General features: G+C 43.0%; 1 protein-coding gene across 2 annotated transcripts; it reads right to left on the reverse strand.

Annotated features, from left to right (window-relative positions):
* On the reverse strand, positions 1–24765 carry rpgrip1l (RPGRIP1 like). 2 transcript variants are annotated; one of them, XM_014148159.3, is made up of 26 exons: positions 24666–24764; positions 24141–24236; positions 23894–24038; positions 23582–23708; positions 23154–23340; positions 22887–22992; positions 14645–14788; positions 14301–14406; positions 13867–14013; positions 13533–13606; positions 13281–13420; positions 13096–13202; positions 12942–12992; positions 11922–12101; positions 11609–11726; positions 11006–11458; positions 10744–10886; positions 7772–8141; positions 7219–7526; positions 6841–7017; positions 4827–4992; positions 3679–3782; positions 2615–2801; positions 1922–2006; positions 1409–1545; positions 1–1181 (listed from the first exon to the last, which is right to left on the reverse strand). In XM_014148159.3, the coding sequence occupies exons 2-26, from the start codon at positions 24226–24228 to the stop codon at positions 1039–1041; spliced, it is 3993 nt and encodes a 1330-aa protein (XP_014003634.3). In that variant the 5' UTR covers positions 24229–24236; positions 24666–24764; the 3' UTR covers positions 1–1038. The 2 variants fall into 2 exon arrangements, with proteins under 2 accessions (XP_014003634.3, XP_082818633.1); XM_082962507.1 differs by lacking the exons at positions 1–1181; positions 1409–1545; positions 1922–2006; ... (4 more) ...; positions 7219–7526; positions 7772–8141 and adding an exon at positions 9461–10281 and having other exon boundaries at positions 24666–24765.
* Positions 24766–27161: the final 2396 nt, after the last annotated feature.

Raw genomic sequence — 27161 nt, forward strand, 5'->3', positions numbered from 1 at the left:
TTGCCTTGACCTCTGGGGCAGATATTTAATATGTCACAGGAAATTGAGCAAATGTTATCAGAGCCAGTGAACCCTGCAATATTAAATCCTGCCAAATACTTTACATGCCAAAAGGATGTTTGCAAATAGAGGTTATTCTGGCAATCATTAAAACTAAACAAATGAGGGATAGGAATCAATACAACAAAATAAGGAAATGTAGAAACTAAACTCTTTATTATTCTAACACAGGTAAAAATAAGATATTTCTCAATGCTTTGGACATTCTATAACTCTACTGAACACCCTCATTTCAGATATAAAATATATTTTTGGAGGTACACGTTTTCACAGTCCGTACATTACTCCTGGTTCGTGCTAATGTGCTAATTATCCAATTATAACCAGAGCCAATGTCACAAGGCCGTATAAATACAGTTTGTTACTAAAACAATTTCACACATCACGCCATTGACATGGAGTGCCATACTGCCTCATAAAATAATCCCTTTCAACTATAAAAATATATAAATAAAATACATTACCTAAATACAGTATCATTTGCAAATGACAAATTTGCATACATAACAGTATCAGAACATAAAAGTGTGTCCATAGACCATATTAGCCATTACACATTCCAAGTTTTACTTCTTGTAGCTCCCGGAATAAATAAGTGAAGTGATGAATGCTTGTGTAAACAGCAGTAAACTGTATTTCTAGCAGTCGGCTGGTGGGAGGAGCTATAGGAGGACAGGCTCACTGGAGATGCTGGAATTAAATGAAATTAAATATATGGAAACCACAAGTTTGACTCCGTTCCATCCCATCCATTACAATGAGCCCGTCCTCCTATAGCGCCGCCCACCAGCCTCCACTGATTTCTAGTGTTACAGCTGTGATTTGGTGAACCATTTTTATGTGATGAGTAACCTTGTCTAAGACCAGAAGACTTGTGCTAGCTAATGCCTAGGCTTTAGCTCAGTGAGCTAACGCAGTCCTGTGGCATGCAAGGCTAAACACCCAAGTCGTTCACACTAGTAAAATGTCCGTTGCGAGTTAACCCTCTGCCTTTTGTTCCAATGAGGAGAGGGGTGTGTAGTCATGGTCTGCGTCCTCCATGATAGACTGTAGTGCCTCCAGTCCCTCTACAGACACACACAGACTGCCCACCACCACACTGCTGTCCTGCACATCCACAACTACACACTCAGAAAGAGAGACAAAGGGGGGGAGTGGAAGAGGGAGAGGAAGTAAAAGTAAAATAAAAGTAAATTAGAAGGAGCGATAGAGAGAGAGTGATAGAGAGAGAGATGCACACATTAAAAGAGAGGGATGGGGGTGAGAGAAAACAAAAGGTTTTACTTCCTGTTGCACAAGTTGACATAAAGACACAGTTTTCTACACAATATACATACACAATACTCACTGTTCAAACTGGTCTCAATCAGGTCTTGCTGTTGCTCCAGGATGTCAGGGATCCTGAAGAAGGCCACGCCTACATCTTCACATTCTTTCTCCTGCTCCTCCTCCTCCGGTGGCTCGCTCACCACCGTGAACCTGATACTGGCCAATCACAACACACCAGAGGTCAGACAGGACCAGTCACAGCAGGTTAGTGGTCAGGCAAGGTTAATATGTAATCTCTAGAACGGTGTGTACATTTCTAGATCTACAGTCTGTCATTTCTAGAACCGTTCAGTCTAGAACAGTCCTGTCCTCTGCCTCGTCTTCTTGCCTTCCATGACCAGCGACACCATAGAGAAGCACATAACTCATCACCATCTGGTCTATTCATTTAGGCTATTTTCTACCTGACAGTAATGTTGCGTAATGTTAAAGGGAAATCTCAGCTATGGCTCCTTTTTTACTACCAGCATGCATGCGCATGCAATGTACAAACACACACACACACACACACTCTTAACAACCTTTTTCTTACCTTTCCATTTGGGGGTTGCGTCCCTCTAGTACCCCCCTTAGAATCTCCCGTCTGGACTTGTTGTTCTCTATGTCCACATGAATCACTGTCAGGAGAAACAAGGCTTACTGGATCACATCTGACACTCCAAGTACACACACATACAGACTCAATGGAGGAAACATTTCAGAGTTGCTCCATCAAGCCTGTCGGTTTCTCTTTAGCTACTTAATCTGTAGCTGAAATCCTACACTGGCAAGGGCTCAGTAAGAGTGACAGAGTGTACATTGTATGAGTATTTGTTTGTTTATGTATGTATGTATGTATGTATGTATGTATGTATGTATGTATGTATGTATGTATGTATGTATGTATGTATGTGTGTATGTGTGTTTGAGAGAGTATATGTGTGTGTGTCAGTGGAGGCTGCTGAGGGGAGGACGACTCATAATAATGTCTGGAACGGAGCCAATGGAACGGTTTCAAACACATGGTTTCCAGTAAGCCATGCCTCGTTTCTCCTGACAGTGATTCATAATAATGTCTGGAACGGCATCAAACACATGGTTTTTAATACCAATCCACCAATTCCGCTCCACTCATTACCACAAATCCGTCCTCCCCAATTAAGGTGCCACCAACCTCCTGTGGTGTGTGTGTGTTCAGCATTTGTGCGTGTATTAGTGTGTGTAGGCGCTCTCTGGTATCCCTTACCATTGCTGTAGTTGTAGTAGCTGGTCTTACCCGGTGAGGGTTTAAGCAGGGACAGTGGCGTCTCTTCAGAGTGCATGTCCAACAGGGAGTACTCTACAAACAACCTGACCACACTACCGTCTGCTGCTGCCCGCGACTCAGGCCTCAGGCTCAGAGACACGATCTCCACACGCAGGCGCTCAGAAGGCTGCAGAGACAAACAGGACGCTGTAACGTTATAAGACTCGGTGACATAACGCCACTGGAATAAACGAGGGTGGAACATCATTTAGGCTTTACCTGCGTTGGGATTTTGGAAAGTCTATTGGCTAATATTCATGCTGTGGATCCCATTTACTAGGCTGATGGGTCTATAAGAACACACAGTAGAATCTTAACCTACCAGGGCAGTAATGACTGAAGTATTCTAGATAATCATATACCTCCTAATATGTTTGGAAGGGTCAGGCATAATTGTACTGAACTATAAACTACTAAAATAATGAGAGTCGTCTAAAATAGCTAAGTCAATTATATATTTACTTTCAAATAACATCCTTAGCAGATGTGAGAGGAATATGCAAGTGACTCAATTGCAGAACAATCGCTCCACCTCCTTCCAGATAGATGATCAATGAGAAATATTTTTTTCTCTCCAACAATAATAATGCAGCTAATACTGAACTGGATATCATATCCGTACAGTTCAAATCCACACCATTAATGATGAATGAATGCTTGTGTTTTGTGCTTTCAATAAAGAATCAATAATCCCATCTGACAAACTGGTTAAAGATGATCAGTAGAAAACCTTGGCACAGTAAATATACTTACAGCACTAGAGGTTTGTCCAAACAATGGGGGTTGGCAACTTAAACAATACAAATAACTTAAAGCAAACTAGACTTGTTGGGTAAAACTTTTACTTGGATGCTGCTGTTATATTCCCATGATATAAACACAACAAGCCCAATAACCTTGATACAGTACTTTCTATCCAACTGTACTGTACTCCTATCCTCTATGGACTCTGAGAGTACAAGGCAAATAGGCTGGGTTCTATCCTCTATCCCTGGTTCACCCACCTTCCGTCCCATGGAGGACTGGCCAGGAACAATGCAGTCATCGCTGTCTGAGAGGATAGATTCACTCTGTTCCCCGTCCTCCGCCACTGGGACCTCCTCCAAGTCTGGGGGAGGGGGGAGAGAAGGAGAGGGGGAGAGAAGGAGAAAAAAAGATTCAGTCATAACCAAGAAGAGCATTTCAGGCTTGATGTGTTGCAGAAGGAAGCAGGGGGGGGGGGGGTTATACTGAGCAATAGAGTAGGAGAGGATTCATAAGTGTTGCTGTGAGCGTGTGTGTGCACGGCATGCGTGTTTTGAAAGAAACTGGGGAGAATGATAACAGTTGACATGACATCACCTATTCTTATTGGCATTGACATGTTGACAGCGAGTTTCATTGATGCAGGCTGAGTGATATGTACCACTGCTGAACATTGAAGGGGGGGGGGGGGGGGGGGGTCTCTCCCGTACTACTCAAGGTCAGCATTAACATTGATGGGCTCAGCTATCCCCAGCCTGAAGACTATTGGCAGCAGAACTCAAATATTTATGGGATTTCTGGTGAAGAAACATGTCAGCAAACAAAAACATGGACTGTTTGCACTTGAAAGAGAATACAATAGTAAGTATTTGTTTCCTAAGAATCCATAGGGGATTTGGTCCCGTGGGGCTCAGTTGGTAGAGCATAGCGATTGCAACGGCAGGGTTGTGGGTTCGATTCCCACGGGGGGCCAGGACAAAAATGCATGCACAGGATAAGAGTGTCTGTTAAATGACTAAAATGTAAATGTACATTTGGCTGTAAGGCTGAAGAGCAGCCCTAACCCTAACCCTATCCTAACTCAGACTAAAAAGTAGGTACTGTATACTAAAGTCATACTTAAGAGACTTACAGTACAGGTTTGGGTTTTGTTTGTAAATTAGGCCTTGCTGGAAAATGATTAAGATTGATGCAAGAAGTAGAAAAATTGGTTGCAAATCTAAACAGAGTGTAGCAGCTGCACTCCAAAACACAAGACAGGGAGAGCAGGGAAAACAAACATATCCTTCCCAATCCCGATAGGGCCTTGATTCAAATTATTAGCACTATCGTTGGACCAAGGAAACTGGTTGTTATTATTGTTACATGTTTCTGTTAGTGTTGTTGTTGATATCCGTGAGGTGCTTACCTTCCATCTGTTCGAGAATCTCCTCGGAAATGTCTGATTCGTCTGAGGTAGACTGAGAGCTGGCTACAATCACCTGTCCCTCAGAGAAGTGAGACTCATCCTCATCATCCTCTTCCTCTGTGGTGCTTTGAGGAGGCTCTGGTGCTACCTCTGACCGTGTGACCACCTGTGGATCACATCACTGTTGTATGCATGTATCGCTTGCATAATCTCACAGTAGACAGTAACTCTAAATATAGCTTAATCATCACATTGAATTGCCTCATTACAGGTCCAGTGTACAGTTGAAGTCGGAAGTTTACATACACTTAGGTTGGAGTCATTAAAACTTGTTTTTCAACCCCTCCACAAATTTCTTGTTAACAAACTACAGTTTTGGCAAGTCGGTTAGGACATCTACTTTGTGCATGACACAAGTAATTTTTCCAAAAATTGTTTACAGACAGATTATTTCACTTATAATTTACTGTATCACAATTCCAATGGGTCAGAAGTTTACATACACTAAGTTGACTGTGCCTTTAAACAGCTTGGAAAATTCCAGAAAATTAGGTCTTGGCTTTAGAAGCTTCTGATAAATTATGTCAATTAACCTGAGTCAATTGGAGGTGTACCTGTGGATGTATTTCAAGGCCTACCTTCAAACTCAGTGCCTCTTTGCTTGACATCATGGGAAAATCAAATGAAATCAGCCAAGACCCCAGAAAAAAAAATGATATACCTCCACAAGTCTGGTTCATCCTTGGGAGCAATTTCCAAACGCCTGAAGGTACCACGTTCATCTGTACAAACAATAGTATGCAAGTATAAACACCATGGGACCACACAGCCGTGGAAGGAGGAGACGCGTTCTGTCTCCTAGAGATTAACGTACTTTGGTGCGAAAAGTGCAAATCAATCCCAGAACAACAGCAAAGGACCTTGTGAAGATGCTGGAGGAAACAGGTACAAATGTATCTATATCCACAGTAAAACAAGTCCTAAATCGACATAACCTGAAAGGCCGCTCAGCAAGGAAGAAGCCACTGCTCCAAAACTGCCATAAAAAGCCAGACTACGGTTTGCAACTGCACATGGGGACAAAGATTGTACTTTTTGGAGAAATGTCCTCTGGTCTGATGAAACAAAAATAGAAGTGTTTGGCCATAATGACCATCGTTATGTTTGGAGGAAAAAGGGGGAGGCTTGCAAGCCGAAGAACACCATCCCAACCGTGAAGCACGGGGGTGGCAGCATCATGTTGTGGGGCTGGTGCACTTCACAAAATAGATAGCATCATGAGGTAGGAAAATTGTGTGGATATATTGAAGCAACATCTCAAGACATCAGTCAGGAAGTTAAAGCTTGGTCGCAAATGGGTCTTCCAAATGGACAATGACCCCAAGCATACTTCTAAAGTTGTGGCAAAATGGCTTAAGGGCAACAAAGTCAAGGTATTGGAGTGGCCATCACAAAGCCCTGATCTCAATCCTATAGAGAATTTGTGGGCAGAACTGAAAAAGCGTGTGTGAGCAAGGACGCCTACAAACCTGACTCAGATACACCAGCTCTGTCAGGAGGAATTGGCCAAAATTCACCCAACTTATTGTGGGAAGCTTGTGGAATGCTACCCAAAACATTTGACCCAGGTTAAACAATTTAAAGGCAATGCTACCAAATACTAATTGAGTGTATGTAAACTTCTGACCCACTGGGAATGTGATGAAATAAATAAAAGCTGAAATAAATAATTCTCTCTACTATTATTCAGACATTTCACATTCTTAAATAAAGTGCTGATCCTAACTGACCTAAAACAGGGAATTTTTACTAGGATTAAATGTCAGGAATTGTGAAAAACTGAGTTTAAATGTATTTGGCTAAGGTGTATGTAAACATCCGACTTCAACTGTATATACACACACACACACAAACTAAAATTACAATTATAACATGAAGCAAAAATAACCCCATAGTCACCAAATCCCAGAAAAGGTATGTGTTTAATATAACATATAACTCAGACATAAAGTACCTTTGTTAGGGGCGGTAACTTTGAGACTTCCCTTTTCTCTGTTCCAGGCAAAATAGAGGGACATGAAACATTTTCAGCTTTTTGATTTGCGGGTGCTGTGACATCCACGAATGAGACTTTTTTGCTTGCCGTTTTCTCTTTCACCAAGGTCCGTAGTCTAGGTTTTGGTAACGGTATCTTGGGAGACAAGAATCAAACACAATTTCATGACAAATCAAAAACCAAAAGGTAACTGAAATGTACTGCAATCCTTTCCCATCAAATTGCCTTTCAAAAGGTACATTGTAGTAAATACTATTTCTGTACTGGAAGCCACCTCAAAATCCATCACACCATCCCAGACCAAGCTAACATTACCCTCATAGTACCTGTACTTACCTCAGATGCAGTGGAAGTAGTAGGAAGAGGAAGAAGAGCTTTGGCCCATTTCTCTTCCTTCACCACCATCAACTCCTCTTTCTTCCCCTCCCTCTTGTCTTCCTCCTCTTCCCTATTTTCCTCCACTTCCACCTTCTTCTCCTCTACCTTTTGTGTTGTTAGCTTCACTGGTCTCTTTTTGGGTACAAACTTGGCCTGTTCAACTGTCATGGTAGAGCCAGGAGGAGGCAGGTAGGTGAACTTCCACTTCAGCGTCACATCAATATGGCCATTGGGGAGGCCGGATGGGTCAGTCAGCTCAAATGTACCTGAGATGTGGACACACAGAGGGGATGTCAATGGTTGGAGTGGCCCAACTGGTCCCACTCAAACAAAAATAATCATTTGTGTGACTAACATTCAATAAAGTAGGCAAAACATGGAAGTAATGTACGCAGTTTGAAGAGACAGATAAAAGTACTTACCAAACCTCAACCCATACAAACACACTCAAAGTCAATAATTACCAGTGTAGTTGCTCTAACTAACCACCCTGACTAACTACCAAACTAACCAGTGATGGCCTTGTCGTGGGCCAGAGACAGGAGGGGCACCCTGGCCTTGCCCAGGTACATCTCACTCTGGGTATCGTGGTCATCGAACACGTAGAGCAGCAGAGCCCCTGCCTTCAGGTAGCTGTCCAGCTCTGCCTCCATGGCCACTGGGAAGGACATGTTGTCCTCAAACTGAGGCTCGCTGCAGTCGCCGACGATGCAGGTGTCGTGGTCAGGGAAGTCATAGAACTGGTAGACCACGTAGGGGCTGGGTGGGTGGGCATGGCGGGATGTCAGGTTGCTGCAGCATCGGACGGTGACGTTGAGCTCATTCAGGTTCATGCCTCCGTCGGCTGACACTGAATGGGGGGTTAGGGTTGAGGTTGATGCCTGAGGGATTATAGCGAAACAGAGTGGGGTTAGTAAGGATTTATGGGCCAAATAGGAAATAAGTATTTCAACTAAAGTTTTGTGAAATTGAAGCACCAACATTGAACCACCAAAATAGGGTAGACATTACATTTTTCTAGTTCTGTGTTGTGGTATGGTTATGAATCTTGTTGAACCTGGAACTAAAATCTCACAGAATTTGGTCAGATTAAGTTCTGGGTTCAAGCACCGGAAATACTGCTGCTCGTTATGCGATCAGGGGAGGAAATCCCGGGGGGGACGGGGGACACACGACCCCCCCATCCTGGGAGAAATATGATTTGTCCCCCCCAATATATCACTGAAACATAACTATGTAATTTAAATAATATTAATAATACACAATGAAAGCAATTGTGCTGATTATAGACACTTAATTGCACGTTTTTAAGTTTCAAAAGATTGCGAACCCCCAACCTTTGCCTCACAATGGTTTGATCCACTGCCAGTTCCTTAGCTTGCTAGGTAACGTAGAGGTCGTATCTACTGTCTGAAAGGCACTCAATGCACGTAACTGACGTGAGGTTAATCCAGTCAATCGCGCACACACACTAGCTGAATTTGCAGAGCTAGCGCGCAAATATTAACTATTAAGCTAGCTAGTACCTATTCCATTTATGTGGCGTCGTCAAAGATGGAATCTTTGCTATCGTCAATTTATTCCAAGATCAGCATGCATGTAAGTTCGTGCTTCAGTGAGCGATAAACTGAACAGAACTACACTCTCTTCTACCATTGTTTTAAATATATTTAATGGTCTCGTTGCAAAAGCTAAATTGTCGCAAGGGAACTTTTATTTATATATTTTATTTCACCTTTATTTAACCCGGGTAGCAAAGATTATAGCAAACACCACGGAATTGGTGCTCGCTAGCTTTGCAAATTCAGCTATTGTTAGAAGCCAGCCAATATGAAACAAACGATTAAAATTACAAAAGGTTGCAGCATATGTTGTGTAAATGGTGAACTCATACAGCTGTCAACTCGTCACTGCAATCCGTTTCACATTTGCTAGCTACCTTTTAGATCGAAGCCCATATAGAATGATAGAAGATAAGATGATAGAAGCCCATCTCCTACTGTAAATAACCTACATACTGTGTGTGTGTAGCCAACCAGGTAGAAAAATGGCAGAAAAATGGCAGAAAAAAGACGGACATCAGAATATTTTTCAGTACACCAAAACGCTAAGTAAGAACCCTAGTAGCCTAATATCTCAAAGACTAGTTGATAAAATGTTCATAAGAAAGAAATGAAATTCTAATGGAAATGTTTCACAATGATGTCATTAGGCAGAGCAGGCAACAGATGGCACACAGACAGCAGAGTTGGGGACAGATATGCAGGGACAGACTGGCAGAGACAGGGAGTCTCAGGTAAGTTTGTTAAGTCTTTTTTTGGCAACATTATGAAAGGTTCTCAATTTTTTTTACTTGTAAAATAGGAACATAATTGGAAAATGCCATGGATACCCTTACTCTCAACTTAAACTGGTGACTGAACTAAGATTTGTTAAAGGCAATGGTATTGCTGTTGTGATTAGTTGTGTAGTTTTGGGTACCGGTAGTTAGGAGTACGGCAAACACCTTATTTCCTTGGTTCCTCAATATACATTTACCATATTACAATGTAGGCTATGTGTTACAGCACTACTTTTGGTGTCCCCCTCAGGAATTTCTCTTGAGAAAATTTCATGCAATTGTCCCCTCCAAAGTTGATATCAGATTTTCGCCCCTGTATGCGATGCATCCAAAAGTCTCTTGACATGCACTACATGGCCAAAAGTATGTGGACATCTACTCATCGAACATCTTATTCTAAAATCATGGGCATTAATATTAAGTTGGTCCCCCTTTTCCTGTTATAACAGCCTCCACTCTTCCACAAAGGCTTTCCACTAGATGTTGGAACATTGCTGCGGGGACTTGCTTCCATTCTTTCACAAGAGCATTAGTGAGGTCGGGCACTGATGTTGGGCAATTAGGCCTGGCTCGATGGGGTTGAGGTCAAGGCTCTGTGCAGGCCAGTCAAGTTCTTCCACACCAATCTTGACAAACCACTTCTGTATGGACCTTGCTTTGTGCACAGGGGCATTGCCATGCTGAAACAGGAAAGCACAGGATCGTCTAGAATGTCATTCTATGCTGTAGCAAAGATATCCCTTCACTGGAACTAAGGGGCCTAGCCCCGAACCATGAAAAACATCCCCAGACCATTATTCCTTCTCCACCAAACTTTACAGTTGCCACAATGCATTGGGACAGGGTAGAAATTTGACGAACTGACTTGTTGGAAAGGTGTCATCCTATGATGGTGCCACGTTGAAAGTCACTGAGCTCATCAGTAAGGCCATTCTACTGCCAATGTTTGTCTATGGAGATTGCATGGCGGTGCGCTCGATTTTATACACCTGTCAGCAACGGGTGTGGCTGAAATAGCCTAGTCTAGTCATTTGAAGGGGTGTCCACATACTTTTGACCATGTAGTACATGTATGGTACAATTTTTTTACATAGTCTGTCCAAGAAAGATTAGTTTGGTTACAATGTCCACTAGCTAGCTACCTGCTGTTCCGCATTGAAAGCAGAGCTGAGGTAGCCCAGGGCTTTCACTCTCTCCTTGTACAGCCGGATGGCCTGCTCCATGGGCACCCGCAGCCTCACCCAGTACTCCACAGAGCCAAACGACTGCACCTCGCCAGCCACACCTGAGGAGCAGAGAAGAGAGAGCAGAGTTACTGTAGGTACTGGGTATACAGTAGATACCTGAGAATCTGAGTTACATACCCTGGTAGAAAGAAGTCCATATTAAAACCTCTCCACTCACCAACCAGCTGTACGGTCCCATGGGCTTTGCTGTCGTTCTCCAGGAGCTGCGACAGCCTGAGCTGCCCCACAGCCACTGTGGTAAAGTCCATGCCCCGGGCCAGCTGCAGCTCCAGCGTCACCGAACCAGTGTGGAGGTAGTGCAGGAATAGGTCGTCCACCCTCACCACGTACTGCGACGTGAAGCCGTACACCGGCCGGGCGCCCCTGACTACGGGTGTAGCCTGCAGCTCGAAATCGTAGAAGGCGTAGGTGCAGAAGGTGGAGGGCTCGCGGTCGCTCAGTGTCTCCAGGGCGACTGGGGAGAGGGTCGCCATGCCGATGTGGATTTCCAGAAGGTTCTCGCCACGCTCTAGGTGTACGGTCTCGTCGAACTCGTCGGCCACGTCGTCGTCGGTAACCTCGGGTTTGAAAACGTGTGATTTGGTGCCGTAGGCAATGTCTTTCAGTTGGGCTGCGGGGTGTACGGAGAGAGTACAGTACAACAAGGAAATCAGTTAAAATGACAATAAAGACAAAACCAGACACGACCAAACACCACAAAACTAGACATAACAATAAAATCACCACAACACACAATAATCGTGACAGAATAAATACACACCCTCTAGTTTCTTGATCTTGGCAGCCCTCATGTCCAGCAGCTGGGCAAGGCGTTCCAACTTTAGCTCGTACTGCAGTTTGGAGTCATCCATCTTACGTGTCACCGCTTCAACTTCTGCCTGAGACACAAGAATACGGTATAACTTTTTTTAAAGTATGTCACCTTATCAAGTGAAATACTACAAATAAAGACAATTTCTAAAGTACATGTAATGTAAGACACCATTCAATTGTCCTTGTTGCAAATGTTATGCAATATCTAGTTATTTTCCTAAGTGTAGTCCAAGTGATTCATCCTGTGTATAACCGCGTACCTGGTAGTCCTTGTTGATCTTGTGCTGGACTATGAGCATGTTCCTGGTCTTCTCCAGCTCCTGGATGGTCTCAGCGTGCGTGGCCTGCAGCTCCCTCATGGAGTGCTCCGTGTCGCTACGCACCTCCTCCTCCACCTGCTCCAGGAAGCCCAGCTCACCACTCCTCTGGGACTTACGCACCTGAGGGAGGGAAGAATGGTTGTCACTAGTTACCACAGCAACAAAGTCATAATTTTGTCTAAACCCCACCTATTGCTACAATTTACAATGATTATAAACCTAACCCTAACCTGATCCCTAACATTAACCACACTGCTAACCTTATGACTAACCTTACATTAGTAAGGTTAATTTCAGACATTTTTACAATAGACAATTCTGACTTTGTGGCTGTGGTAACTAGTGACAAACTGGAAAGGTGTTCATTTCAGTGAAAACTGTAATGCACGGTACCCCCTTGTGGATGGGAGTAGTAACATAAGGTCATGCTGTATATGGTCAAAGTGGACCTTACAGTAGGGCTGCCCAACCCGCTTCCTGGAGATCTAGGGTTTTCAGTGTGGGTTTTCAGTCCAACCCTAATTTAACACACCTGATTCTACTAATTAGCAGCTCAACAAGACCTTAACTAGCTGAATCAGATATGCTAAATTAGGGTTGGACTGAAAACCTACAGCACAGTAGATCTCCAGGAAGAGGGTTGGGCAGCCCTGCCTTACAGTATAGTATGATTTCAGGTAGAGATGAGAGACCAATCTGGCCTAAATGGCCATGCACTCTAATCGCCACCCGGCACAGCCAGAAGAGGACTGGCCACCCCTCAGAGCCTGGTTCCCCTCTAGGTTTCTTCTTAGGTTTCTGCCTTTCTAGGGAGTTTTTCCGAGCCACCGTGCTACTACCATCTGCATTGCTTGTTGTTTGGGGTTTTAGGCTGTGTTTCTGTATAGGTACTTTGTGACATCTACTGATGTAAAAAGGGCTTTCTAAATACATTTGATTTGAGGTAAAATGATCAATTACCTTGATTAGCATCAGTGCCTCACTGAGTTCTGCCACATCAACCTCACTCTCCTGGAAGAGAAAAAACATGAACGCACATCTATAACCATGTTGGTCGAGGTACACACATTAAAAAACACATTCATTTATATGGAGTGAGAACTGGCTCCTGTACCTTGGTGTAAAACTTTATTCGATCCCTTATTTCCTCTAACTGCTGCTTTTGTTCCAGGAACCGAAGCTGAATGTCTTCCTTTTCTTGGCTCAATTTTTCGTTCATATCTAAAATAGTAACACAATTAAAACATTTCAATGTAAAATGTTTCTGAATGTGCACAAAACGTTCTGGTCGACAGTTACCTCTTTCAACCTTGATCTTGTCCAGAATCTCGTTTTTGTCTGTCAGGTCCGACTTCAGTGCCAACTCCAGCTGGGCTATCTGTAGTTTCAGCTGCTGCTCCCGCGTCCTAAATTTCTGATCCTGGCTTACATCGAAAGCACTGGGAATACAAAACCATATGTCATCCACAAAATGATCATACAGAGAAGAGTTTTTCAATGTAGGATTTCAACACGCAAAGCAACGTACAAGCGTGGTGTCCAATCCCTCACCTGTTCACCAGTTTATCACAGTTCTCCTTCAGCAACACTCTCTCCCTCTCCAGGTCATAGATTTGCTCCTGCAACTGTGTTTCATTAAAAAGAGGATAGTTTATTAGCCAAGAGTTTAGCCAAGGGTTTCCCTACAATGTTATGAGATTGTTTCAATCTCATCAAATTGCTCTCAATAAGAGAGCCTGCTAAATGACTAAACCATAAGGGCCATTTTCCCAGACAGATTACGCTTAGTCCAGGACTATAAAGCGTGCTCAATGGAGAATCTCCATTGAAAGATTTGGCTTAATCTTGGTCTGGGAAACCAGGCCCAAATGTACCGGAAGGTTACCTCCTCTGTCCTTCTCTGTGAGAATGAGTTGGCCTGTAGTTGGCTCTCCAGGCCCAGACTCCTCAGTCGCTCGTCTTTCAGCTGGCCCATTAACTCATCCACCTTGGCCATCACAGCTTCATGACTGGCCTTCAGGGTCCTCTGACTCTGCAATCACAACACGTTAGTCATTACCATGGTGACTGAGTTTGAATAGTACGTGATTGAAAGAACAAGATATTTGAAGTTTCCATGTCGACTATTGATTCGAATGTGCGGTGGAGACCAAAAGATATTCTGAATCCCATTTATTTCTATCAGCTCAAATATTTTTCTTAAAACCTCGATCTGGTGCAGTACTAATGCCACCTGCATTTCCCAAATAATCCACACTGGACATTGCTAGAGCATTGCTAATGAACTAGTGTCTCCTGGAACATGCAGTTGTATTTTACCTCTTGGAGTTGTAGGAATCGGCCCTCGAGCACAGTGAATGCGTTGCCCTTCTCAACAAGCTGCTTCTGCAACCTGATCATCTCCACGTTGTCCTTGATAGTAGATCTGGAGACACCACAACACAGAGGCATGGTTTTGATCACTATTCCCCATATAGTCTGTGTGTGTACGCCGTTACTGAAAAACAACTGGAGATATACAGGTTCGTGAACACTACCACTTATTGTGGATGTGAATCTCCACCAAAAACAAAATCAATCAAAAGTTTAAACTTATGTGCTCAATGCAGTTGATTGAGTGTGTTGTTAGGATGCAGAGTAGCTACTTCTGCATGGTGTGTTACCTCTGCCCAGTGGTCTGCTGCTCTCGCAGGTGGAGGAGCGACTCCTCAAATTTTCTCTCCTTCCTCCTCAGCTGGTCTCTCAGCAGCTCTGCAGCTCTGTCCATCTCCTCTATGTGAGACCGTTGAGTCTCAATCACATTCTCACTGACAGACAAAGATTCAGATTAGTTTTATTAGAATGAATGACAAGGCTACGGTTGCTAAAGCAAAGTGAGAATGACAACAATAACAGTAAAAAATATTAAATATACAGGTAACTGCCAAAATAATGGAACCAATTGAGTAAATGAGGGATACAAGGTATGACGAGCTATATTGAAAGCAGGTGCTTTCACACAGGTGTGGTTCCTGAGTTATTTAAGCAATTAACATCCCATCATGCTCAGGGTTATGTATAAAATTGCTGAGCAGGCCATTATTTTAGCTACCAAGGCTATGAACCCTAAGGACGACAATGACCATATCCACAGGGCACAAGTAGTCACTGAATGGTTTGATGAAAACCATATACCATGGCCGTCTAAGTGACCAGATCTCAACCCAATTGAACACTTATGGGAGATGCTGGAGAGGCGCCTGAAACAGCGTTTTCCACCACCAATAACAAAACACCAAATTATGACATTTCTCATGGATAAATGGTGTCGCATTCCTCCTATAGAGTTCCAGACACTTGTAGAATCTATGCCAAGGTGCATTGACGCGGTTCTGGCTCGTGGTGGCCAACGCCCTATTAAGACGTTAGGTCCCCTGATACCAACTGAACAAAGTGTCCATATCCCAAAAAATTCAGGCTGTTCTGGAGGCAAAGGGAGATCTGACCCGGTACTAGATGGGGGTACCTAATAAACTTGTCACTGAGTGTTTATATACACACACAATCTATCTATATACACAGTGCCTCAGAAAGTATTCACACAGCTTTACTTTTCCACATTTTGTTATAAAGCCTGAATTTAAAATGGATGAAATTTAGATTTGTTTGTCACTGGCATACCCCATAATGTCAAAGTGAAAATATTTTTTCCAAATAAGTTCAAAATAAAAAGCTGAAATGTCTTGAGTTAATCAGTAATCAAACACTTTCTTATGGCAAGCCTAAATAAGTTCAGGAGTAAAAATGTGCTTAACAAGTCACATAATAAGTCGCATGGACTCTGTGTGCGATAGTGTTTCAAATTATTTTTTTTATGAATACCTCATCTCTGTAACACACACACATAATTGTAAGGTCCCTCAATCGAGCAGTGAATTTCAAACACAGATTAAACCACAAAGACCAGGGAGATTTTCCAATGGCTTGCAAAGAAGGGCACCTACTGGTAGATAAAAATAAAAAAGCAGTCATTGAATATCCCTTTGAACATAGTGAAGTTATTAAATTACACTTTGGATGGTATATCAATACACCCAATCACTACAAAGATACAGCCGTCCTTCCTAACTCAGTTGTCGGAGAGGAAGGAAACCACTGGGATTTTACGATGAGGCCAATGGTGAATTTAAAATAGTTAGATTTGAATGGTTGTTATAGGAGAAAACTGAGGATGGATCAACAACACAGTAGTTACTCCACAAAACTAACTTAATTGACAGAGTGAAAAGAAGGAAGCCTGTACAGAATAAAAATATTCAAAAAAATGCAACAGGCACTACATCAATACTGCAAAAAATGTGGCAAAGCAATTCACTTTTTGTCCTGAATACAAAGTGTTATGTTTAGGACAAATCCAATACAACATATTACTTAGTACAACTCTCCATATTTTCAAGCATACAGTGCATTCGGAAAGTATTCAGACCCGTTCATTTTCCCCAACTTGGGTTACGTTACAGCCTTATTCTAAAATCTCATCAATCTACACACTATACCCCATAATGACAAAAAGAAAAAAAACAGATTTTTATAAATGTTTGAAAATGTGTATATATATATATATATATATATATATATATATATATATATATATATATATATATATATATATATATATATATATATATAAAAAACGTCCACCTGTGGTCAATTAAATTGATCTAAAATAATTTGGAAAGGCACACCTGTCTATATAAGGTCCCACAGTTAACAGTGAATGAGAGAGCAAAAAACCAAGCCATGAGGTCGAAGGAATTGTCCGTAGATTGTGTTGAGGCACAGATCTGGGGAAGGGTACCAAAAAATGTCTTCAGCATTGAAGGTCCCCAAGAACACAGTTGCTTCCATCATTGTTCAATGGAAGAAGTTCCTAGAGCTGGCTGCCCGGCCAAACTGAGCAATCGGGGGGAAAGGCCTTGGTCTGGGAGGTGACCAAGAACCCGATGGTCACTCTGACAGAGCTCCAGAGTTCCTGCTCATCTGCGTGAACGTGTCTTAGGCATGATGCAAGGAGGCATGAGGACTACAGATGTGACCAGGGCAATAAATTGCAATGTCATTACTGTGAGACGCCTAAGACAGCGCTACAGGGAGACAGGATGGACAGCTGATCGTCCTCGCAGTGGCAGAACACATGTAACACCTGCACAGGATCGGTACATCTGAACATGACACCTGCGGGACAGGTACAGGATGGCAACAACTGCCCGAGTTACACCAGGAACGCACAAACCCTCCATCAGTGCTCAGACTGTCCGCAATAGGCTGAGAGAGGCTGGACTGAGGGCTTGTAGGCCTGTTGTAAGGCAGGTCCTCACCTTACATCACCGGCAACAACGTCGCCTATGGGCACAAACCACCGTCGCTGGACCAGACAGGACTGGCAAAAAGTGGTCTTCACTGACGAGTCGAGGTTTTGTATCACCAGGGGTGATGGTCAGATTCATGTTTATTGTCGAAGGAATGAGCGTTACACCGAGTTTTAGGCAATATTTACACATGTTAAGTTTGCTGAAAATAAACGCAGTTGACAGTGAGAGGACATTTATTTTTTTGCTGAGTTTATGTCTTTTGGTCTGAGAAGTCCAAATGTGAGATTTCTGGTTCCAACCACCATGTCTTTGTGAGACACAGAGTAGGTGAACGGATGACCTCCGCATGTGTAGTTCCCACCGTGAAGCATGGAGGTGGTGTGATGGTGCTTTGCTGGTGACACTGTCAGTGACTTATTTAGAATTCAAGGCATACTTAACCAGCATGGCTACCACAGAATTCTGCAGCGATACGCAATACTACATGATTCTATGTGTGTTATTTCATTGTATAATAACTATGTAGAAAATAGTGAAAATAAAGAAAAACCCTTGAATGAGTAGGTGTCCAAACTTTTAACTGGTACTGTATGTTACATACATACATACATACATACATACATACATACATACATACATACATACATACATACATACATACATACATACATACATACATACATACATACATAGCTAGCATTGGTGAGGTCAGGCACTGATGTTGGGCGATTAGGCCTTGCTCGCAATCCGCATTACAATTCATCCCAAAGGTGTTCAAAGGGGTTGAGGTCAGGGCTCTGTGCAGGCCAGTCAAGTTCTTCCACACCGATTGTGACCAAACATTTCTGTACGGATCTCGCTTTGTATACGGGGGTCATTGTCAGGCTGAAACAGGAAACGGCCTTCCCTATGTTGGAAGTACAGAATCTTTTAGAATGTCATTGTATGCTGTAGCGTTAAGATTTCCCTTCACTGGGGGCCGAGACCGAAGCCCCACACCATTATTCCTCCTCCAGCAAACTTAACAGTTGGCACAATGCATTCGGGCAGGTAGCGTTCTCCTGGCATCCGCCAAACCCAGATAAGTCTGTTGGACTGCCAGATGGATAAGCCTGCCAGATGGATGGCCTGCTGGCCCCCCTACCTCTGAGGAAGCACAGTTCCCGCTCAGCCCAGTCAAAACTGTTCGCTGCTCTGGCACCCCAATGGTGGAACAAGCTCCCTCACGACGCCAGGACAGCGGAGTCAATCACCACCTTCCAGAGACACCTGAAACCCCACCTCTTTAAGGAATACCTAGGATAGGATAAAGTAATCCTTCTAACCCCCCCTTAAAAGATTTAGATGCACTATTGTAAAGTGGTTGTTCCACTGGATATCATAAGGTGAATGCACCATTTTGTAAGTCGCTCTGGATAAGAGCGTCTGCTAAATGACTTAAATGTAATGTAATGTAAATGTAATAAGCGTGATTCATCACTCCACAGAACGCGTTTCCACTGCTCCAGAGTCCAATGGCGGCGAGCTTTACACCACTCCAGCCGACGCACGGTGATCTTAGGCTTGTGTGCGGCTGCTTGGCCATGGAAATTCATTTCATGAAGCTCCCGACGAACAGTTATTGTGCGGACGTTGCAACCGCGCTACAGCACTCGGTGGTCCTGTTCTGTGAGCTTGTGTGGCCTACCAATTCGAGACGTTGTTGCTCCTAGACGTTTTCACTTCACAATAACAGCACTTACAGTTGACCGGGGAAGCTCTAGCAGGGCAGAAATTTGTCAAACTGACTTGTTGGAAAGGTGACATCCTATGATGGTGCCACCTTGATAGTCACAGAGCTCTTCATTCAGGCCATTTTACTGCCAATGTTTGTCTATGGAGATTGCATGGCTGTGTGCTCGGTTTTATACACCTGTCAGCAACGGTGTGGCTGAAATAGCCAAATCCACTACTTTGAAGGGGTGTCCACATACGTTTGTATATATAGTGGTCATTAAGGTGTCCCACTAAGCGCAAACCAGATGGGATGGCGTATCGCTGCAAAATGCTGTGGTAGTCATGCTGGTTAAGTGTGCTTGAATTCTAAAGAAATCACAGACAGTGTCAACAGCAAAGCACCCCCACACCATCACACCTCCTCGGTCCACTGTGGGAACATGCGGAGATGATCTGTTCACCTTCTCTGCGTCTCACAAAGACATGGTGGTTGGAACCAAAAATCTCAAATTTGGACTCGTCAGACAATAAAGGCCTGATTCACGCAGCCTCCTCTGAACAGTTTATGTTGAGATGTGTCTGTTACTTGAACTCTGTGAAGCATTTATTTGGGCTGTAATTTCTGAGGCTGGTAACTCTAATGAACTTATCCTCTGCAGCAGTGGTAATTCTGGGTCTTCCTTTCCTGTGGCGGTCCTCTTGAGAGCCAGTTTCATCATAGCGCTTGATGGTTTTTGCAATTGCACTTGAAGAAACGTTCAAAGTTCTTGACATTTTCAAGAAACCAGTTAGTATCTGGTGTGACCACCATTTACCTCATGCAGCGTGACATCTCCTTCGCATAGAGTTGATCAGTTGATTGTGGCCTTCTGAATGCTATCCCACTCCTTTTCAATGGCTGTGTGTAGTTTCTGGATATTGGCGGGAACTGGAACACGCTGCCATACACATCAATCCAAAGCATTCCAAACATGCTCAATGGGTGACATGTCTGGTGAGTATGCAGGTCATGGAAGAATTGGGAAAGGTTCAGCTTCCAGGAATTATGTACAGATCCTTGCCACATGGGGCTGCGCACTATCATGCTGAAACGTGAGGTGATGGAGGCGGTTGAATTGCACGACAAAGGGCCTCAGGATCTCGTCACGGTATCTCTGTGCATTCAAATTGCCATCGATAAAACGCAATTGTTTGTTGTCCATTCCTGCAGTCATCATGCCAATTGCATGCTCCCACAAAACTTGAGACATCTGTGGAATTGTGTTGTGTGACAAAACTGCACATTGAGTGGCCTTTTATTGTCCCCAGTACCAGGTGCACCTGTGTAATGCTCATGCTGTTTAATCAGCTTATTGATATGCCACACCTGTCAGGTAGATGGATTATCTTGGCAAAGGAGAAATGCTCACTAACAGGAAAGTAAACAAATATGTGCACAAAATGAGAGAAATAAGCTTTTCGTGCGTATGGAAAATGTCTGGAATATTTTATTTCAGCACATAAACATGGGACCAACACTTTACATGTTGCCTTTATATTTTTGGTCAGTGTAGTTGAAAGCCCTCTTTTACTTGAGCAGACTTTAACATTTCTACACTACCAGGGGTCTGTCGGGAGGGGGCGGTTCAGTCAGGTAGGTACCCTGGCCTGTCTAACGCTTGCGACCTCCTCTCCTGCGATGCCGGGACACCCTGGTGCGGTGTTGCCTGCGGACAGGGTGGCTAATCTGCTTCTTCTGGGCTTTGTGATTAATAGATAAGACTATGAATTACTTTTAGATGGGCCGGGGGTCCCTTTTATAGGGCTGGAGGGGGGCGGAGTGACATCATCATGGGATAAATGATGATGCAATAATTATTCATGACTGTATGGATTTTGAAAAGTAAAATAGCAGTATTGGCAGGATGTTTGTTTTTTATGCTTATGTTTTTTTGGCCAACACAATGAATCATGGTAGAACTAATCAATCAGAGCTTTATTTAATGGTCATTTGGAATATCAATTCAATGAGCATTATGGGTAAATAATACAAAACACAGCAGAATATAAAAAGTGGCCAGAAGGATGAATGAAAGAAAATTGGTGCAAAATTCTAGAAGATCCTCCCGCAGTGTATAGATTACCACAGCATGAGCCAAAATACCCATAAAACCTAGCGGTCAAACAGGGAAATGGTTCCAATCGTTTTCCCACCATAAGTTTTTCCCATAGGGGATTTTAGAAACACTTAAAATAAGGGCTGTGTTTCATGTAGGCTTACCCTGATAACCATGTACATCTCTCTAGGTCAGGGTGACTTTTATCAAATGTTGGAAAAACAATTGGAACCATTGTCCTGTTTGACAGCTAGGTTGTATGACACCACTGTGGGGCTCTATTATAATTTATACAATGGGTGGGTCTATTCCTGAATGCTGATTGGTTAAAATCGCACTCCAGCCTGTATCTATTCCACAAGTTACCACCAGCTAAATCTATGATGTTAAAATGCCTATTTACTCTGTTCCATTTGACAACGCAATCCACTGTCTCATTAGCCCAGCCAAGCAATTTATAAACTTGATCTCCACTATAAAAAGCATCTAGACATTATCTCACATTTCTTTTAGACTAACATTTAGTTGTCAACAGCAGAGATTTCTATAAACCTTGCTGTCTGTCTCTCCGACATTTGCAACATTGTTTCAATATTCAAATTGGATCTCCATGTGTCCCATAGTAATGAACATGTCGGGAGTCGGGACGAGACAGACAGGCAGTGTTTCTCAGCCAGTCGAACTCGTGAATCAGCTGGCATAATTTTTATGGATATATACAAAGAAATGTAAATTGCAAAAAGGTAAAACGAAATGAAGTGCAGCTAGTTTGCAGTCTTTCCAGCTTCAGTTTGAAGTGATTCTGTTAGGTGTGTTGTTGGCTAACTCCTCTGAACAACAGTGTCCTGACATTTTCTATGTCAGGTGAAATCGCGCCTCATTAGCTCATTGTTATGGATGTGTCCAAATAAATGTCACTAGAAAACAGCTTAAACAAATGCAGCTACTGTTATTTGGCCTGTAAGTTAGCCGTAGTTGGCTAACTAGCAAGCAAGGGATAAGAATGTTGCCAGCCAGTATGGCAATGGAACATTTATAACGAACGACTGGTTCGCGTCCATAGATACAGATGAAAAGGACTGAACGACAGGGTCTGACAACTGAACCGATAGAATGAACGACCAGCCGGCTTGGGTAGCAACCTAGATTTGTGTTGGGACTATATGTTGTGGAAGGATGAAATAGTATTAATAAATTAATCAAAATATTTTTTTTATTTTTATGAAAATGTCAATAACTAATTGAATATGTTGGTAAAAGTGAAAATCCCCTCGAAGCCAGTTTTTAGGATATATTGGTATGGTTTGCCGGCCCTAGACTTCGTCTCGACCCTAACACCTGTGCCAATATATCCTCCAAACACCGGCTTCTTGGGCATCATCACTTAAATAGATATTCAAATATATGAATAAAATGAATTTAAAAAAGACAAACAAGAGGGAAGGGGAGAGAGAGATAGAGATGGGGAGACAGGGAGAGAGAGAAGGAGAGAGACAGAAAAAGACTGAGTGAGAGAGAGACAGATAGATAGATAGATAGATAGATAGATAGATAGATAGATAGATAGATAGATAGATAGATAGATAGATAGATAGATAGATAGATAGATAGATAGATAGAGAGGGAGGATAGAGAGAAAGAGAAAATGAGAGAGAGCATTGCAATCATGGAGGGGATGTTGCTAATATGGTGCAAAAAGTACAGTCCCTCACAGTCTAGCTAGCTGATAAAAAAGTACATACAGGTTGCGGATCTCAGCTCTGGCGTCGTCCAGCAAACTGTGTCCGTATCTAGGCAGCAGACCCTGAGGGGCCCTGCCATTCATCTCCACCTCCACACTTCTAGGGCCTGGGAGACAAAAACAGACACAAAAGTTAAGGCAAACAGAAAACTCCCTCCAAAATATATTGCTTTCCTATCCAATCTATGCCTATGGAGTAAAGACTAGGAGATCATTTGGGATTCAGTGTCAGAGTATAAATGAGCTGCAGTAAAATGTCAAAGGTCACCTCTGGGGGCAGCAGGGGGTAGCTGAGCCAGGCTGAACGTGTCCTCCCTCAGCCTCCGCAGGCCTGTATTGACTCGTGATTGGACATGGCCATAGGGGGTGGGCCGCTTGCTCTGCGTCTGCAGCTGCTGTTTGGCGGCCAACAGGCGCTGCTTCAGGCCCTCATTCTGCATCTGCAGCTCCTGGACCTAGAATTGAATTACACTCGATTTTGGGTTGCAAATAAACAAAACGTACATCGACAAGATGCGCATTTGAAATCCCAGAGGATAACACATAGAAGCATTCATTAAAAAACACTGGCTGTGTCCCAAATGGCACCCTATTCCCTACACTACTTTTGACCAGAGCCCTTGTAAAAACTAGTGCACTATATAGGGAATAAGGGTGCAATTTTGGACGCATCCACTTATTTCCAAAGTGGTCCACCTTCTCCTGCAGCTCTTCCATCATCTCCTCCAGCTCCACGTCCCGGCCCCCTGGACGCACCCCACCTGCAGCCACTTGTTCCACACGCCGACGGTCCTTCACCAAGCGCACCAACTTGGTGGCCATCCTGCGAAAAGCCAAGAGAAGTTGGAAGTTCAATAGAATGGGAGCAGAGGCAAGGGTCAGAAATCCACATGAAGAGTTGTTGAACTCTAAGGTTTGATACTGTAGGGGTATGCATTGAGGTTGAAACCTTAGCTAAATGTGTGTGTTGCGTGTGTGTGTGTGCATACATCCAGGTGCAGTTCACACCTCTTGATTTTGTCCTCCTGTTTGTGTGTGTGTTGTTTGAGGAGCAGGTTTTCCTCATGGAGCCGTAGGAACCTGTCCTCCAGCTCCTCCCTGCTCACCCGCAAGATCGCCTGCCTCGCCCGGGCATTCTGGGCTACCAGCATCTCTGCAAACAGAACCAGGAAGTTACCACCAGTTTAGACCCAATTGTTAAGGTCCATAGGGTAGAGTAAACTAAAGTCAAGTAGAAAGCAATGGCATTAATAACCTGATAATCCCACTCCAACCTTAGTGAGGTTTAGGGTGATGTCTTTAACGGGCACATCTGCTGCAGTCTCGTCAGCAAACGTTGACATGGTTCAATCTGGAAACAAAAGGTTGAGACATTACAGCTACAACCCATCAATGAAAGACAACCATCAGGACACAGCCTCCTGTGGTTTGTTTTAGGTAGGAAGGTCAGATGAAAACCATGCAACTAACAGTACTAACTAGCTGCTATCAATGTCTATAATAGGCGTACATCTTATTATTGTTCTACTAGCTTAGCTAAATGTTTCTTTCTAGGTCAAAATAGCTCACAAATAGGCTAGCTAGGTTCGTTTGGCTACGTACGTACAAAAACAAGCGGCTCGTCTGAAGCCAAGTCTCAACTAACTAGCTAACGTTAGTTTTAGAGTGGATAAGTAAGCTAACAAGTTAGCTATCGTCCAGTTTAAAAGTGTATATCCAATAGCAAAGCATGCATGCATAATGTTTACAATAAACTATTAATTTCCTACACATTTGTTACCGTTTCACATAAACACTTCACTCCTCAGCGACTGTTGCTATCAAACAAAAGTCTTCCTGTTCCCATGTGCGCATGCGTTTCAGAAGAATCATGGGATACGTAGTTTCAGGAGAAGAGCAGTACAGTCAGAAAAGACTAAGCATTCCATAATATTATGTACAGTGAGTCAGTATTTAAAAGGTATTTGGTGCAGTAGCCTACTTTGCAATGCTGATAGGCATTATTTCAGTAAATGTGCCTATGCACTGTGTCTTTTACACTGTCTCCTTTCATTACCATGTTGACAAGCCTTAATCTAGCCCAAGATGGAGTTTACTGTTAGCTAAAGGTGCAAGGACCAAAACAGCCAAATACTTAATCGATTCTCAATTGCAATGCGGCTATAGAAACATAAAGCCCTAGACTTTCATATCACATCAAAATAATCTCACAAATACAATATATTTAATTACTGTACAGTGTTTTAACCGGCTTTATCACACAGTTGCAGCCGAGAGTATTTTTCAGTGACGCCACGTTTCTGGCGAGGGGGTTCCAGCTGCTGCGACACCATCTCAGAGTAGTCATCCCTCATGGTCTCTATGCTGCCACCTACTGCTATGTCTTTTCTCAGTGCAGCGCATCTCTCAGGAAAAGTGGACGTTTCGAAAAGAGTGGACGTTTCAAAATTAACCATATGGAGAAGTGGGGGTTTCGACACGTTTCACTCAATATGTCGTTTGGGTTATCGGACATTAGTAATGGTCTGCAGAGATGACAGTGAGGAATTTCAGTTATGCAAAAAATAGTATATTCACTGACTAAGCTGTTTGTTTAAATGTTACCTACAGGTAGTATGTATGTAACATTACATTTCTCGTAAATGCTAGCCAACGTTACATTTACGTAATTTAACAGACTTACAGTGGTGAGTGCATACATTTGAATACTTTTTTCATAATTGGTCCCTCGTGGGAATCGACCCCCACAACGCTGGCGCCATGCGCTACCAAAATACTCTATCACCTGAGCTACACAGGACTAGCTACCTTAACTTATACTTTTTTTTGTTGCAGTAATGTATTATTTATTATTGAATATTTGGAATAATAATAATTGAAACATCAAGTCGTGGCAGTGCTAGTAGTTATGGAATTCCAGCGCTTCTAGTGTTAAAAGACGCCTTTCGAAACCCCCACTTCTCCTGATATGGTTCCTTTCAAAACCCCAAATTCTGATATGGTTCCTTATTAAATGCTCTCACCCATCGACACCCCCACATTTCCTGAGAGATGCGCTGCACTGAGAGATGGCATATCAGTAGGTGGCAGCATAGAGACCCTGAGGGAGGACTACTCTGAGATGATGGCGCAGTGATGCGTGTTAATGTTCAGACCGAGTGTCAGGGCTTAACAAAACTCCCCTGTACAGAAGACAATTTCGCACAATGACTTATTTGTAATGTAATGGAACTGAGAGCCATGATCCAGGGCTAGCCTTTAACGTGATACCTGCAATACAAAATCAAACAAGTGTATTGGTCGGAGATACACAGTTTAGCAGATGTTATAGCGGGTTCAGCGAAATGCTTGAGTTACTAGCTCCTAACAATGCAGTAAAATTTCAAACAAGAAATGTCAGAAAGAATCCAAATAACACTAACAGTAATCCAAATGCAAGGTATGCAAATGATACTGTATGTACAGCAGTAGATATATTAGCTATGTCAAGAAATCAGTATGTAAATACACGGTGTGTACAAACAGTGTAACAGAAAATGCAATGTACAGTATTAGATATAAACTCAGCAAAAAAAGAAACGTCCCTTTTTCAGGACCTTGTCTTTCAAAGATAATTTGTAAAAATCCAAATAACTAGACAGATCTTAATTGTAAAGGGTTTAAACACTGTTTCCCATGCTTGTTCAATGAACCATAAACAATTAATGAACGTGCACCTATGGAACGGTTGTTAAGACACGAACAGCTTACAGACGGTAGGCAATTAAGGTCACAGTTATGAAAACTTAGGACACTAAAGAGGCCTTTCTACTGACTCTGAAAAACACCAAAAGAAAGATGCCCAGCGTCCCTGCTCATCTGCGTGAACATGCCTTAGGCATGCTGCAAGGAGGCATGAAGACGGCAGATGTGGCCAGGGCAATAAATTGCAATGTCCGTACTGTGAGACGCCTAAGACAGCGCTACAGGGGGACAAGACAGACAGCTGATCGTCCTCGCAGAGGCAGACCACGTGTAACAACTAGAGGTCGACTGATTAATCGGCATGGCCGATTTCAAGATTTCATAACAATCGGTAATCTGCATTTTTGGACACCGATTATGGCCGATTACATTGTACTCCACAAGGAGAATGCGTGGAAGGCTGACCACCTGTTATGCGAGTGCAGCAAGGAGCCAAGGTAAGTTGCTAATTAGCATTAAACTTATCTTATAAAAAACAATCAATCCTAACAATCACTAGTTAACTACACATGGTTTATGATATTACTAATTT

Source organism: Salmo salar, chromosome 16 (genome assembly GCF_965601325.2).
Source record: "Salmo salar chromosome 16, fSalSal1, whole genome shotgun sequence".
NCBI lineage: Eukaryota > Metazoa > Chordata > Actinopteri > Salmoniformes > Salmonidae > Salmo > Salmo salar.